The sequence below is a fragment of the Cannabis sativa genome, chromosome X, assembly GCF_029168945.1.
Source record: "Cannabis sativa cultivar Pink pepper isolate KNU-18-1 chromosome X, ASM2916894v1, whole genome shotgun sequence".
In the NCBI taxonomy this organism is placed as follows: Eukaryota; Viridiplantae; Streptophyta; class Magnoliopsida; order Rosales; family Cannabaceae; genus Cannabis; species Cannabis sativa.
In genome coordinates, this window is record NC_083610.1 from 84,069,856 (window position 1) to 84,086,266 (window position 16,411).

Genomic DNA, 16,411 nt, shown 5'->3' on the forward strand with positions numbered 1-16,411 from the left:
ATATTGTTATAAATATATATGGGCATGCATGCACTTAATTAATAAATTGATATTGAGAGAGACGAGAAATGTACAGGCTTTTTGCTCTTCATAATCAATGTATATATATTTATATGTTGTGTCTAGGGATGAATGACCATCTCCGGACCACTCTATTTTATAAATAGTATACCAAATTGCAGTGGTACATTCCTGCTTGTCTCCCCCAATTTTTTTAATCACGTTTCTTGGTCTCTCTACTACACTTTGTAGTGTGAACTAGTACTAATATATATACATATACATAGGGTTTAGCTAACTGAACTGAGGAGGTCAGGATATTGATAGCACAAATCGCCTTTTAAAATCATGTAGAGTGATCATCTAACTGACCCACCATTCTGAATTTTTGATTTTGTTGGAAAATTTTATATTCCTTAATTAAATATTAAATAAATATGAAATCGTGTGCTTGTGTATAGATATGGTTAATATTATAGAATATATAACTGCAAAATATATGTATAGTACTACTCTATATATTAATTAAAAGATTGGAAATAAATTAAAGAAGAATGGTCAGAATTTTCGTTGATATATAATTTGTCAGAGATCGTATATATATTTGATTGTTTTCCCCAAGTCGATATTGTTGATATGATGAATTAATAAATATGGAACTATATATGATTTAATTTGGAGATATAATGGTGGGAGAGAGTCGGTAGCTATAGTAGTAGTATACAGTAATTAAATCTCCGACACATGACACTGAATTTTGTTTATATATATATGATAGGATCGATTACGTATAAACGAAACATTTTAATTAACTTAAGAGGAACTATTTTTCATTTATCTTTTATTAAAACTAAGTTACCACATTTTCGTTAAAATGTTAGTACATAAATTATATACATTATTTTTTGTAAAGTAATATTGATAATAAAGATATTATAAATAATTGGAGAAATCATCACCTGGCACCTATAATTTACTGCTAGTTAGGGCATCAGAAACTATGCACAATACACACATGATTGAAGAAAATACAGCATTTAAGAAATTGTGGATCCTATATATTATATTGAAACAGGCATGGTTTGAGGAAGAATTCTCAACGGAAAAAAAGTGCTCTCTATACCGAACGAGAAAGTAGTTTTCTTTTGCTTATAGCAATATTTCTATCAGTATTAAATCAGTAAATACTATTTGCTATAATGGCATATACATATGTATATATACCACACTATCGGCATGACTAAGAATATAGCTAGCAGTTCCATATTATCCAAAATTTACAAATATTGTATATATCTCTGCTTTAATATACTATATTCTTCATTTTTGCATGTTTGAGTTTGAGCACATTCTTTTATGATCCCACAAAATAAATATAAAAACTCAACCGTAACATACAAACTTCAAATCCACACTATGTTAACTACAACATTCAACTAAAGTCTACAATTTGAAAAAAGAAGTATATCACATTCAACTAAAGTCTACAATTTGAAAATAAGTATTTCACATTTTATAGAGATGCATGCTTCAAAAATTTAAAGGAACAATTAATTAAAATTTTAACATAAAACTTTATTTAACCAATAAATAAAAATCAAAATGATCATTGATGATATGTGGTAGATCCATTGTCACTAATTCCAAGTTAAATTATATTTATTTTTTTGTTTGGTGGACCAACTTTTTAGATACCAACTAATGTGGACCATTATTTTGGATACCAAATAATGTGACGGTGATTTATTAAATTTTTAAATATATAGTTAAATACAAAATAAATTTAACTACTATAATGTCATTTAGCAATTATATTCTGACAATAAATCTTGTCACGTCAAATCTTTAAAATATGTAAAATTAACAACTTGATATCAATTTTATTTTAAAAAAATCAACAAATTGTAAAAAGAAGTGCAGGGATAAAATTCATATAATTATATTTGAAATGTTCTAATTCTAACATATTAAGCTATATGTAGAAGCATATATAAGCTATAAGTTATTACTTTTAGTTTCTCAAAACTACTCAAAATATTATTCAATATAGTTCATGACACATAAAGCTGCAAATTTAGCAAACTCATCCTGTGTATATAATTGAAATTATATGTCATAATATGAACTAGAGATATCAATGTGAAAGCACACCCAAATCAATGAAGATTATGAACAATGTATGGAAGGAACGATGAAGAGAAAACAATATATATAATCAAACAACAAAATTCTCCTACAAGGACAACAAGAAATTTAATTTAGGGACATTATTTTATATATATAGTTTATAAGAGGGATTAGATATAATTTTCTTTAATATTTGGGATGATGTTCTTTAAATAAGTATAACCAAATTATTGCTAATTCAAATAACTAATGTTTTGCGTGCACATATAGAAATATATATTCACACACACGTAATTAAAATCATGATAAATTAAGGTCACTATTATGGAATAATTATGACTAATATTTTCTTCAATATAAACTTAATTATCATTTTAAATTAATTACACTGATGTAAAATAGTTACTTAAGGTTATATAATTAATACATTCAGCAGGCAAATTGTACTGATTCTTCCTTAACATGCCAATAACTTAAAATAAAACAAGAATCATTTTATTTATATATATAAATTTCCTTAAGGGGAAGGAATGAAATCTTGTGAACCCACTTATCATGCAAAAAATTGCATCTTAAATATTCTATCCAAGTTTTTACATGCCAGTGCCCAAAACAAACAAATTAACAAAAAGAAAAGAAAAGAAAAAAAATCAATAAATGAATATCACCAAGAGAACCACAAATACAGAAAGATTGCACATGTTGATACCCTTGGGATCAAATGTTACGAAACAAAGTAACCTAGGTTCTTATGGCCCCTTATCGTATTATTTCATATATGTACCAAATCCGGTAATCTATAATGGAAACCATTATATCGATCTTATTATGCTATAAGGGATCAGTATTAGTTTAGGTACACTAGGCCGGTCCTCATCATCCTATATGTGTATAAACAGATATAATAATATATTTATATATAATAATTAATCTGTATATATTTTTGTTTTGACAAATATTAATAGAGGAGAGTATAGCACATGATGATATGAATATTTCAAAGTGCATAGGGATCATCTTATGGCTAAACACTCTTTAGGGTCACATCCATGCATGTCCATTCGAATACTAAATTTTATTGTGTGTTGCAGAATGCAGATAAGTAGTTGGCATGAATGCTATTTATGATTATGCATTTACGTAACTAAATAGGTTTATTCAGAAAAAAGAAAGAGTGGTATACTGAGAAGGTTCTTTCAAACTTTTATTTCACTTTTTAGACTGAGATGTTCAGACAATGCCCATTGGCGATCTACTACTACTTTGCCAATATTTTGTAATGGATTTGTGGTGTACAGTAAATGTTTTATCTTAACAAAACCAAGAGTTGATCGAGTTTCATATCTTCACACAGAAACGAGACACACCTACTAAATATATTATTATTATTATTATTTATTATTGAAGAACATTTTTCTGAGGTATATATATAAATAAAATTCATTATAAATTCTTTGCTTAACCAAACACGAAACGAAACCTACTCATTCCATAATTTCATCCGGCAAGTAATCGGATAAACAGGAAAAAGCAGCTTCGAGTTCAGCACCAACCAGAAAGTGTATTTAATATGGACCCAGATAAGAAAATAATTATATATTTATATAATCTAACAAATCAGATAACATAGATAAAACAAACAATAAGAAACAAAACTAAAAAATTTCGTGTGTCCTCCTCACCATCATCATCATCATCATAACATTTAATTAATAAAATAGAAAGATTTATCTAAAACTGAGAATGGGGTCATCGATAGAAGATATATATTATAACCATAATGAAAATCTGAATTGAAATTTTAAAACAATTAGGCCAAATATCCAGACAATAGATATATTCTTCTCCTCATCAACAACCTAGCTATTCTCTAGTACACATCCTATATAGGCCTTCTTCTACTTCAGTGCATGTTTAAGAAAACTTAAAGAAACCAGAATAAGAATACTAAATAATAATAATAATAATAGTGAGAGATCATCAGTAGCCGACAAATCAAGTGTTTTTTTTCCCCTTAAGGCTAGCTAGGGGATAAATGATGAAACTGAGAGACCTTTTTTTGTTGTTTTTTTTTTTTTCTTTTCTCTTTGTTTTTGTTTTTTGTTTTAAGACCTCGGGGGTGGGAAGAATTGCGTACCGGCCATAAAAGCGTTGAGTGGAGTTGGGTACATTGAAGGGTCAAGTAACGAAATAGATGGGTTACCGCCGGCTGTACTGGCGGCGGAGACAGAGGCTGTTCCTGCTGTTATAAGATGAAGGTGTTGATGATGAGGATGAGTAGTATTGTCTTCTCCGTTTCCGCCTCCCCGGCCAGATGAGCCATCTCCTCCTCCGGTGTAATGAGCTTCGGGACCATGGTCATACAGAATCCCTTTGAAAACATGCCCTCCAATGTTCACAGCCGTCTGATACGCGTAGTTCTCATCTACATCGTCCATTCCACTGACTTTCACGCATCTGAAAACAGCTGAAGAGTTCACCTCGGCAGGAAATGCTCCTCCAAGTTCCAACCCTAATTAATCCAAAAAAAAAATCATTAAGAAAGAAAAGAAAAATATTAATTAACCAATTTTTCGTGCTATTATTACACTTAACTCTATATTTATATGTACATGTAGTAAGCTCTCATCATCATTAGATCTATGCATACACACATATATAAACCAATTTTCATACTAGTACTTTTTCGTCAGTTTTACCGACAAACAGTTGTAGAAAAAAAAAGAATAAAAAAACTAAAATTATATGATAAAAAGCAAAGTCAAGTGGGAAACTATGGAGGTGGACTTTCTCACATGCAAACGATATATATTTTCTTATTTTTCTCTTTTTTTCTTTTTGTTTAGAAAAAGTCCAGAAATTCAGAAGAAGAAGAAGAAGAAGTAGTAGTAGTAGTAGTAGTAGAAGCTGAATAAAATCAATAATATTAATTATTATTATTATTTATTACTTATTTGTTTGTATTGTAAACAACAAGTTTAACAATAATTAATTACCTGACGTAGTGGAAGGTAAACGAGTAGTAGTAGTAGTAGTAGTATTAGTGCAAGGAATTAGAGCAGCAGAGGCTCCTTGATTGTCCCTGTGCCTTTTTGAGTTGTCAAGAACTCGAAACTGTTGGTCTTGTTGTTGAAGTTGTAAAGCCGTGAGTTGTTGCTGTCGCTCTCGGCGTTTAGCAGCCGGAACCCAGGTGCTCTTAACGTGGGTTTGACAATGAAACCCTCGGCTCTTGCAACAAGTACGGCACCTCAAATGGATACAATCTTTCTTAGCTTGGTTCCCACAGTCTTGACAATTCATACCTCCAGCCGAACCACTTCCACCACCTACTATTCCTCCTGGCCTCATAACTGTGAACCCCAATCTAGTTGGGTCATCGCCAGAAACGACGTCGTTTAGGTTTCTAGTACTACTACTGCTGTTGTTGTTGTTAGCTCGGCTAGGACTTGAGCCAAAGGAGAGTACGTAGTTGTTGAAATTCTGAGGCTGTTGATGCTGATGATGGTGTGGCCATATCTCAAAACTACCACCACCCTGCTGCTTATTGTTGTTGGTGCAGATCTCTGAATCAGTTGCTGATCTGTAAAGGAAAAGGTTTCGTTCTCTTTCCACTTGATCTTGTTGATCCTCTTGTTTGCTGCTTGGGGTTGATGATTGTTGATGAGGATGATGATGATGATCTCTTGGTCCGCCTAGGCAAAAGAACCCAGCCATAATTTCTTGCACCCAAAACCCAATACTAACCTCAATTTAGGGTCAAAATCCATATCAGTACAATTACCTCAAGCTGTTTAGTAGTAGTAGTAGTAGAAGTAGTGCTACTCTCTTACTGTCCTTTTTATTTTTTAATATATATATTAAAATGAAGTACATAAAATAAAATTAAATGAAATAAAGGACAAAATTAAATAAAAGTGATCAAGATCTCCGGGTTTTCGCGAGTTAAGTATGTAGTGTGTGTGTGTGTGATATATAGTGTAATAGTGTTACACAGTAGTAGTAGTAGTAAGTAAGTATAGAAAGTAATAAGTGAATAGCACTAACGGTGTGTATATAATGTTCTGGTTTTGACCTGATTTTGGGGATTCTGATTCTGGGTCGAGACGTAGTAGTCTGACTCTCCTATCGATCTTGTTGTTGGAGCTTTTGCAGCTTTTTGACACCAAATTTCAGAAGAAGAGAAAGAGAAAAGGAAGGAAGAAAGAAAACAATAACACACGAAAGAAAAAAAAAAGTTCTTTAATTAATAAAATAAGAAAATGAGAGATGAAAGAGCAGTACTGTTTGTTTAGCAAATTGGGTCTTTGTGTGTTCAATTCTACTCTTTCGTTGTTGGAATCAATAATGGCACGGAATTAGAGCTCTGCAACGCCGCCATGGCAACTGCACCCTTTCACTCTCTCTCTCTCTTTCTCTGCTACGCGACCCTCATTTAAGACAACCAAGCCCTTGTTCACTCTCTCTCTCTCTCTCTCTCTCTCTCTGTCTATTTCTTTCTTTCTCTCTCTATCTCGCTTTCATGTGCAACTGGGTTTTTGAAAGAGAAAGAGGGAGAGAGAGAGAAAGAAAGTGTGTGTGTATGAGTATGACTGAGATGAACAAGAAAATCTATGACTGGCCACTTCTCTACAGTTCTCTTCCAGTTTCAATGAATCTCACCGATTATGATTAAATATTAGACGTTGAATCTCTATCAAGCGGTTCCTGTTTGTCCACGTGTCATGGCTCGGCTTTTGCTTATTCGTCCTTTCACCGGAAAACCCGCTACAACTTTATTTTTATTTATTTATATTTTGACCGGTCCCTGTTATTAAGACTATTTTCACCCCCAACTCGAAGTCCACGGAGCAATAATCCAATACAATACATAACCAGAAAGAAAAAAACTTTTGATAAACTCACCCATGCAACTACATATTAATTTCATCATCGGTGTAAGTGCATGACACGTGTGATACGACCCAAATCCTACGGCTAAGAAATACAAGCTAGCCCTTTCGAAAATGATAAGTGTCATCATTTGATCAATAAATTAATTTCCCAAGTTTCTAGAAATAATCTATATATATTTATATAATTTCGAGTTTAACGAAATTCTCGGGGCTGTAGATGTACGTATAAAATTTTCTTGTCAAAATGCCTCGTATTCCACTAAAAATTCTCCCAGTAATCATTTTATGATTGACTTAAAACATTTAGAAATAGACATTTAAGCAATTGTTTTTGTTTTTAATAATATTAATCGAAAGGTTGCCATGCACTTAAGAGGTCAACACGTTTTAATGTAGTAATTTAACACACACATATAGCTAGCATGGCAGAGGCTAGGGTTTTCAAGGGGAGTTAGCCAAGTTCAGGTCAATGTATTTATTTATTTATTTATTTATTTGTGACTAGCTAATTAATTATACGGAATTAACAAATTAAAGCAGTGAGTGAATTTGAAAAATGGGTTATTTTAATAATTTGGAAATAAACAAAAATTGCAAGTATTTGGTTTTTCACTGCACCCAGGCCACAGATAACGTGTGGGCTTAAAAAAAATGTTCTCTCTCTGTACTTGTGATTTGACAGGCATTTACTCTTCGAAAAACAAGCACTTTATCGAAGCAACTGCATCAGATGAAACGGCCATATATGTACTAAATGCTCAATGGCTGAAGGTTTATTTTCGGCAACTTTACATATTAAAATGGCAAAATCTTATTTTATATAGAAATAGTAAATATACATATACGAAACACTACTGCAACTTTATTAATAATTCATTAGAAATAATAAAAAAAAGAGATTATTTTTGCTGTTTGATCATAGAGATGACATTGATGATCGATCATATTACATATATATAATCTCATAATGACCATTACTACTAATTAATAAGTAGTGCTAGCTAGGGTTTCTCTCTCTTGATTTTTTTTTTAATAATTGATAATCCGAGAGAAGCGGCTACACAACTTGGATTAATGATAAATAAGATGACTTGAGGATTGGACCCCATTGGTTGGAGAAGACTCCATTAAATTTGCATCATGATGATGATTGTATTTTTGCCATAATAAATCTTCTTTTGATGTTCAATTTTAAGGATTTCTTTTCTCTCTCAAAATGGAAACTTCCTAGCTAGCCTCCTCTTTTTTTGATCATAAGAGTTATTTATTGGAAAACTGTCTAGTACACTCCTCAAGAAGGGTGTTTCAATATATACACTATGTGTTTTAACATCTACCCAAGTTTTTTAATTTTGTTTTTTTATAATTATACACGTTATAATTATTTATAAATTTTTAAAAAAATTTAAATAATTTATGATACTAAAAATAAAATTCATACAGTCACAGGCCAAAGGAACGAAGCTACATGCTCCATAAAGGTGTTGACCCCCCAATATTTTTTTTTCAATTATTTTAGTTATAATTTAATTTTTTTTATTTTCATTAAAAATTTATTTATTGGCCACCCTCTCAAATTATATTTTTGCACTTTGGCCCCCTTACAACAACTTTCTATACCTCCGTCCCTGATACAACATGTATAAAAAAAATTAATCACACCAGGGGCGGACTCACATTGAGACAAGGTGAGACAGTCGTTCTCCTAAAAAAATTCAAAAATATATATATATATATATATTAGTTAGTTAAAATACATATTTCTAATTAATTAAAAGTGATAATTGTAAACATGATATAAGCTTTGGCATAGTGGTTAAGTTATTTGACATTATAGTGGAGGTCATGGTTTAAATCCTAACAAAAGCATATTTTCTTTTTAGTATGTTAATTTTTTTTTTGAACCTTTATTAATAAAATTTGTATTTAGTACTTCAATCATTGAAGTTAATCTTTCTATTGTTACTTTTTTTTTTTCTTACTTAAATCATATTTAATACTATAAAAATACAAGTTTGCATCAATTTTTAATATGTTATATCATGTAGAAAAAATAGTACACCCCCACCCTCACTTACAAAAAGAAGTACGCTCTCCCTCAACTTAAATCTTGGGTCTACCACTGAGTTATACGTGCAACAAAATATTTGAATCTTATTTTCGGCACTATAAATTATTTAAATTTTTTGCCAATTAATAAGTAATTATAAATATTACAAGTGATCATAAATAATTATAATATACACGATAAAGAAAATAATTGAGCTAAAACAATTTCCTAGATGTCAAATGAGATGGATAGTACCAAAATGCCTGATTATATAAATATATATATATATTGTATATACATTGTTTAACAAGTAACAACAAACAATTTTAGTATATATATGATGCACTTTTATGCGTATTAGCTATGAATAGGTAGTATTAGGAAAATTTGAGTTTTTATGTTTAATTTTTTTATCTAAGAAAAATCTTTCATTTTTACATTATATGGACTGAGATTGTTTCATTAGTTGAAAATAAAAATAATTAAAAAAAGTTTTTGGGTAAAGATAGATAAAAAAGGGTTAAGTTTGTCTTGAATATTTTTATTATATATAAACATATTTTTTATATAGTGCAAAAAAAGATATTTATTTAATTAAATAGCTAAATTAAACATAAATTTCTCTTTTATTATTTGTTATTAGATCTAATGATTTAATATTTTGTAAAATTAAAATTTATAGTTAAAATTGTTTAGTATTTATATATACATAAGTAATAATAACTATTAAAAAGTGTTCCAAAGTATTATATATAGTGTCAATGTTCTAAACTTAATGAAAAGAGTTTTGACAATAATTCTTTATTTCATTCCATATTAATTTTTATTAGATATATAATCTCTTAGTTGTTCCAAATTTTAATCTTTGCAAGTTTTTCTATCTTGTTTTCAACTTTACTATATGTAAAAATTAATTCATCTTTGCATTCTAGTTTGGATTTTTTTTTTTATTTCTTTATTTTTTGTAAAATGACATAATTAATTTATATTACATATTCTTGTGTTATTGACTAATGGAAAATCAATTTCATTGGCGAAAATTGACATAGAATGCTTTCTATTCAGAAATTTAATTAGACAAATCATAATGTCATATAAAAACATAATTTTTAAGGAAAAGTGTCATCAAAAGTGGCGCTAACATGATTATTCACGTGCTTATGTATATAATACACATAAAACTTTCGTGTTAATTTATAGTGTTACACCCACGTTATTAAATAACAATAAAACCAAAATAAATAAACATTATTATAGAAACTCTCTAAATACATAAATATTATTTATTCTGTAAAAATTAAAAAGTGATGATAAACTGTGGGATTGGCCCCCACTTGGATGAAGGACCGCTAGGGTTACATAGGCTTTCACTCAAATACATATAATGGTGAAATTCACCATCATTGGTTTATAAAATAATAATGAATATTAAACATTTTTTTAAAGGTAAACCCTCTCCTATTTTTGCTAGCTAGGATATATAGGAAATTAAATTACTCCAACTAATCATTCTTCCCTAATAGTAATGGTATATAACCAAGAAAAAAAGAAAAGCAAGTACTCTCCTTATCCTTTGGGAGAGGGCTAAAATTAAAATTAACCTACCCTTATTAAGGGTAATACACTTTTTAACAAACAATCACGTGAACCCCGCAAATTAATGGCCACTAATTATTGAATTCTAATTATTTATTAACAGGTACGGATTCCGGCCGCTTTGTCCCGCCGCCGTACAATATGCCCTTTGTCCATTTGCCACGTTAAATTATATATACTAGTTTAATATATATATATATATTAATTGATATTATTAGGGGCCCGAGAAGAGGAACCATTTCTTTAATTTTTGTTAATTAATATTACTTTGTTTATTATATACGATCGTCTGAAGAAAAAGAAAAACAGTACTTTAAATATATCGAATATATAATGAGGTAAGTGGCCTTTGAATAGGTGATTGTATTACTCGGTGTCCCTTTGTTGTGGTTCCTTATTAATTCACACTATATGCCAAATCTATAATTTTATTATTATTATTATTAGTGATTTTAATCCCCTTGTTCTTTGGGAAGCATTGGATTCATTTATTCATGTTCTATATATAAACAAATAAACTATGTTAATAATCATTGAGATTATTAATACCACACCGTTTTAGACCTGTATTACATTTATATATGTAGCTGTTTTTCCAGTGAAAATAGTATATAGGTAGGCATATATATTTTTGTTTCGTGTCAAATTAATTAAAATAATTATTATCCTCATCATACAATTTATTTAACCCGTAAATTACATTTCTTAAATTTATATATGCCTTTCAAAAAAAATAACCTCTCATAAAATATATTTATATATATGTTATTAATTTAACCTCTCATAAAATCAATTATACATAATAATAAATGTATATAATTGTTTCTCCGAGTGTATTATTGCTATAGTTGAAAATATATATTAATTAAAAAATCTATAAAATAAAATACCGGCTTGAAATTATTTATTTTAATGACGTTTATTTTTTCCTTAAAAGAAATCAAAGGCGTTTTGAAATAATTTTTTCAGTTTTAATTCGTATCTTTTGGTGAAGTTTCAGTTTTAATATTGTATATATGAATTTATTAAGAAAAAAGATGAGAAGCAAAACAAAAGTAGTTGTCAATAAAACTACCGGCCCTTTTATATATCTACAAAAAGATAATAAGTAATGGAAACTAATAAAAAAAAAACTTTTAATTATAAAATATCAAAATTTACAAAAATATCTATGTATATTGAAAAGTTATGTAAGTACACGTAAATTATTGCTTTCTATAAATTTATTTTCATTTTGAGTACTATTTTCACTTCTACTTCAAAAGGCAAGTTAAAATTTATATTTTTATCGATCCCACCCAAGTCTCTTTTTTTTTAAAAAAAAAAATAAAAATAAATAATAATAATAATAATAATAATAATAATAATAATAATAATAATAATAATAATAATAATAATAATAATAATAACATTTAAAATTCACTCTAGTCCTAGGCTCCTAGCTGCCTCTCATTTCCAACCATGGTCAACTGTAGGGGTGTGCATAAATCCATCCAATCCAATGAGAACCGACCGATCCAATTACAACCGACCGCCAAACATTGGATATCCAATTGTGATCGGATTGGATTGGATGTTATTTTTAAATATCCAATTGGATCGGATCGGATGGTGGATGGGGTGTCTAAAAATCCAATACATCCAACATCCAATCGAACTAATTAGTATTTTCATTTAGTTTGGATGAGTAATTAGATTTTATATTATTATACGTCAAATCTATATGTATATATGAAAATTAACATTAAAGTTTTACTCTTTTTTTCTTGGATTGGATGGATCCAGTCCGATCCAATACATACTGGATCTAAAATATTGGATGGATCCAATCCGATCCAAAAAAATACTAGATTTAAAATATTGAATAAACCCAAATTAAATAAATAAATACATATGAAATACATCCAATGGATAGAACCGATCCAATCCAACATCCAATGGATGTTGGATCGATTGGATGACGAAATTAATTGGATCGGATCGGATGATAAAATCTAATATCCAATATATGATTGGATCGGATCTGGATAGGCCTCAAAATATTGGATGTGATCCAATGAACACCCCTAGTCAACTGTATAAATTTTATTTTCTTTTCAAACCAATAAAAGTTTTGGATAGCAAAACTAAATAACTCATTTTAAGTAAACATTTACATGATCACTTTTTTGGAAAATAATTGATAATAAATAAGAATAGTAAGTATTTATGTTATCAATTAAAAAACAAATAAGGGGGGAAATGAAGCTTCATAATTTGCTACGACATCATGCTAATTGATACATTTTACAAGCATTATAGTACATAGAGCCGTGGCTATAAATATATCTACATAATTAATAGAATGCTACAAATTAATAACGCATGCTTTATTGGTGCTTTTCAATACTTAAATATTACATATTAATATGTAGGATTTAAGTTATCTCTGACAAAAAAAAAATGTGTTTTAATTAATTCTTGTTCATCTATTTTTATTTTTTTTACCATATTACTAAATAAGAACAATTATTAATACTAAAATGCTAACTCTTTAATGGACAAGAATTATGACACAATATATATTTGGACCAAAAAATGGTTTTATGTCTGTATATATAAATTCCAGACTTCCAGTAATAAAGTGGGGTTAGCATATGAATATCTACGTGGAGACAACAATCCGCCTTAGCCGTTTTTTTGTCAGAAAATGATACGTAATTTCAATCTTAACAATTTATTTCTTGGCAAAAATAAATAAAGAAGCATTCGATTAATCGCTTCGTGCTTACATATTGTCGATGTCAAGTCATTATGATCATCTAGATATAGTGTAATTGTGCTTAGTTTAATTAGTTAAATAACTTATTGTATTAATAATTACTTTGATTGAGAAAAATCTGGGACTAGTTATTATGTGTGATTCAAACATATAATCATCAGTATTCCACTTAAATAACACTATATTTACAATTACCATGATTATATCAAATTAACATTAAAATATTTGAGATGTGACAATTAGTTAGAAAATTATATAATTAAATAGATAAATAAAGAAAGAATGATCATATTCTTGACATTGTAACAAGTAATTAACGAAAGAGAGTACTTAATTAACTTAAACTTAATTAAGATTTTTGCTCTCTACATTTTGAAATATACTAAATCATGTTTTTTAAACTTTTCTAACCGTTAAAAATTCCTCCTGAACTATTAAAATTGTATGATTTAAGGACTTTTGTGTAATTTAATTCAATTTTGCTAATTCTGTGTTTATTCATGTACTAAATCCTGCTCCCCATGTTTTAATATCTACTAAATTATGTCCCTCGAATTTCGACATGTACCAAATTATGCTTCTTGAAACTTTCATCTATATTAGATTTTCCTTACTAAAATTAGACAAAAGTTTTAAATCTAACAATCTCAATAATTTAGAATTTTTTAAAAAAAAACTTTAAAAATCAAACGGCATAATTTGATAAGGAGGCAAAAATTTTAATTAAACTTAACTTAAATATAATCAATAATTTCAATACAATACATTAAACATTAATTATGGTTTGGAAAAAGAATAAAACAAGCAATGAGATGAATAAATGATTAATGAGAGTTTCTTTCTTTCTTTCTCTCTCTCTAGATCTCTTCTCTACTTTATTTAAGGGAAAAAAAATAAAAAAATAAAAAATAAAAAATAAAAAATAAAAATAATAATGTGAGTACCAATAATTGTGTCTGTGTCTGTGTCTGTCAAACTCTCGAGCCCAGTGCTCTCCTTCCAATTGACTCTCTTTCTGCTCATCTCCGCCGATTGCCCAAAAGCCCAATTTTTTTACCGATAAAAGGTAATGCTTTAAGTTTCAACTTTAGCCAAAAATCATTAACTCCTACGTTCAGTCATTTGACCCTTCATTCACATCACGCCAATTGCCAAAACCACTCCACGCTCTTAAATTTTATTAAAAAAATAAAATAAAAATTCTTAAAATTAATAATTCCCATGTTTCTAAATTTAATAACACCAATCAACCTTGTACAAATTTTAGTCACTCATAACTAATTGGTCACCAATGGTGGGGGTAGGACCGAAGGATCGAGACCGAGTAGTACTTAATTATGACTAATCTTATAATCATCTTAGCTACGTATATATTTCCTTCTACTTGTGTGTAAATGTAATATTATCATCAAAGAAAGGTAAAAGTGATATGTGTTTGCGGGCCTAATTAAAGATCAATAAATAGAAATGAGAGTGTTGATTATATACAGTTACAATTAAGATATGACTAGCTAATTGTGTTACTTAATGATGGATTAGTCTATAAAACAAGCACTTATCGAGGTAGAAAAAAGAATTTTAATTATTTCCATTTACCGAAAGGATTTATACACATACATGGGGAAAGGAAGAAAGAAAAAAAAAAGTAGCAATAGTTTTAGCTATTTCTTATAGCTTAAGGTTGTCTTTTTCAAGTCATTCGCTCAACTTTTGGAATCAACTTAAGACCAACAACACATGTAAGTGTCAATGTTTCCTTTGAACAGATAGGACTACCAACCTATATATCTTTTTAGCAAATACATGAATCAAATAAAAAGTAAACAATCCCAACGTATGTAATATATATATATATCTAATTATATATATCCCCTTGAAACGGAAATAAAGGTTCATTTTTTTCCGTTTTACATTTAACTAATGAAAATTAAAATATGTGTTATACATTGCAATTGAATGGTCAAAAAACTGAATAGAAAACCTATTATATAGGTAGAGAGGAGACGAATGATATTTGTAGAGAGGCCAAAATTACCTTAAATCTATATATAGGGGAACTATTACTTTAATCATCTGTTACAACCTAACCGAAGTACATGTAGAGCTTTTCGCCTATGCTTATTCCCATACTTGTAATGAAAATATTACCTAGTGTTTAGGTTTAGCTCCATGTTTCACTATATTTAATTAACCGTATCAGTAGTCGTAATTTTGTGATGTACTCTTGCACTAAAAATAAAATAATGCAAAGTATTATTGGTTACATTTCTCAATCAAAATTATGATTCCAAAGTCTCCAGTCATTTTCTTTTATTAGCTATTAAATAACAATTAAGAGTAATAGCACCCTTAATCTATATAGCCTTTTAGACTTTGTAGTGGGGAGAGTAGAGAAATGCGATAATAGTAATGGGCATCTATTAATTAAAAATTTGTAGAGTGGGCCGACCTTAGTAGTTAATACATAAGAGTTGTATATGGTAGTGCCCAGTGCATGTGGAGAACATCATAAGAACGTAGTTATATATATAGATTTTGATTTATAGATCATAGGTTTCCCTTTCTAAAGTAGATTATATTGATGTCATTTGCCATTTAAACTATGTATTTATGTCTCATCAAAGGGTGCATATCCTTTAGGACCTTTACCAAAGGACAAAGCAAATTGATAATTGATACGCTTTAAAAGATTCAAAGACAAAGAGGCAACAAAAGACACCATCCCAAAGGGACAAGAATAAGAGATTTAAAATGAGTATCAAAGAAGAAGCCCTCACAATTTTTAAAAGAGAAACTTGTTTTCAATGGATATATAGATTAACTGGTCATAATTTGAACCCGCTAAAGACAGAATATGGGCATTAAACTTTTTCTATTCTTGTTCAGTGTTTACAAATAAATTATACAACTGATTGGTGATTATAACAAATGAAGCTTCACTTACCAACACCATATGTCAATCAAAATTTCCAACTTACGTACATC

At 29.1% G+C, this 16,411-nt stretch overlaps 1 protein-coding gene across 5 annotated transcripts; it reads right to left on the bottom strand.

Annotated features, from left to right (window-relative positions):
- Positions 1–3,879: 3,879 nt before the first annotated feature.
- Positions 3,880–6,932, bottom strand: LOC115701393 (protein EXPRESSION OF TERPENOIDS 1). 5 transcript variants are annotated; one of them, XM_030629210.2, is made up of 4 exons: positions 6,409–6,932; positions 6,172–6,279; positions 5,124–5,846; positions 3,880–4,639 (listed from the first exon to the last, which is right to left on the bottom strand). In XM_030629210.2, the coding sequence occupies exons 3-4, from the start codon at positions 5,839–5,841 to the stop codon at positions 4,233–4,235; spliced, it is 1,125 nt and encodes a 374-aa protein (XP_030485070.2). In that variant the 5' UTR covers positions 5,842–5,846; positions 6,172–6,279; positions 6,409–6,932; the 3' UTR covers positions 3,880–4,232. The 5 variants fall into 5 exon arrangements, with proteins under 5 accessions (XP_030485070.2, XP_030485062.2, XP_030485042.2 ...); XM_030629202.2 differs by having other exon boundaries at positions 6,200–6,279; positions 6,409–6,931; XM_030629182.2 differs by having other exon boundaries at positions 5,124–5,866; positions 6,200–6,279; positions 6,409–6,931.
- Positions 6,933–16,411: the final 9,479 nt, after the last annotated feature.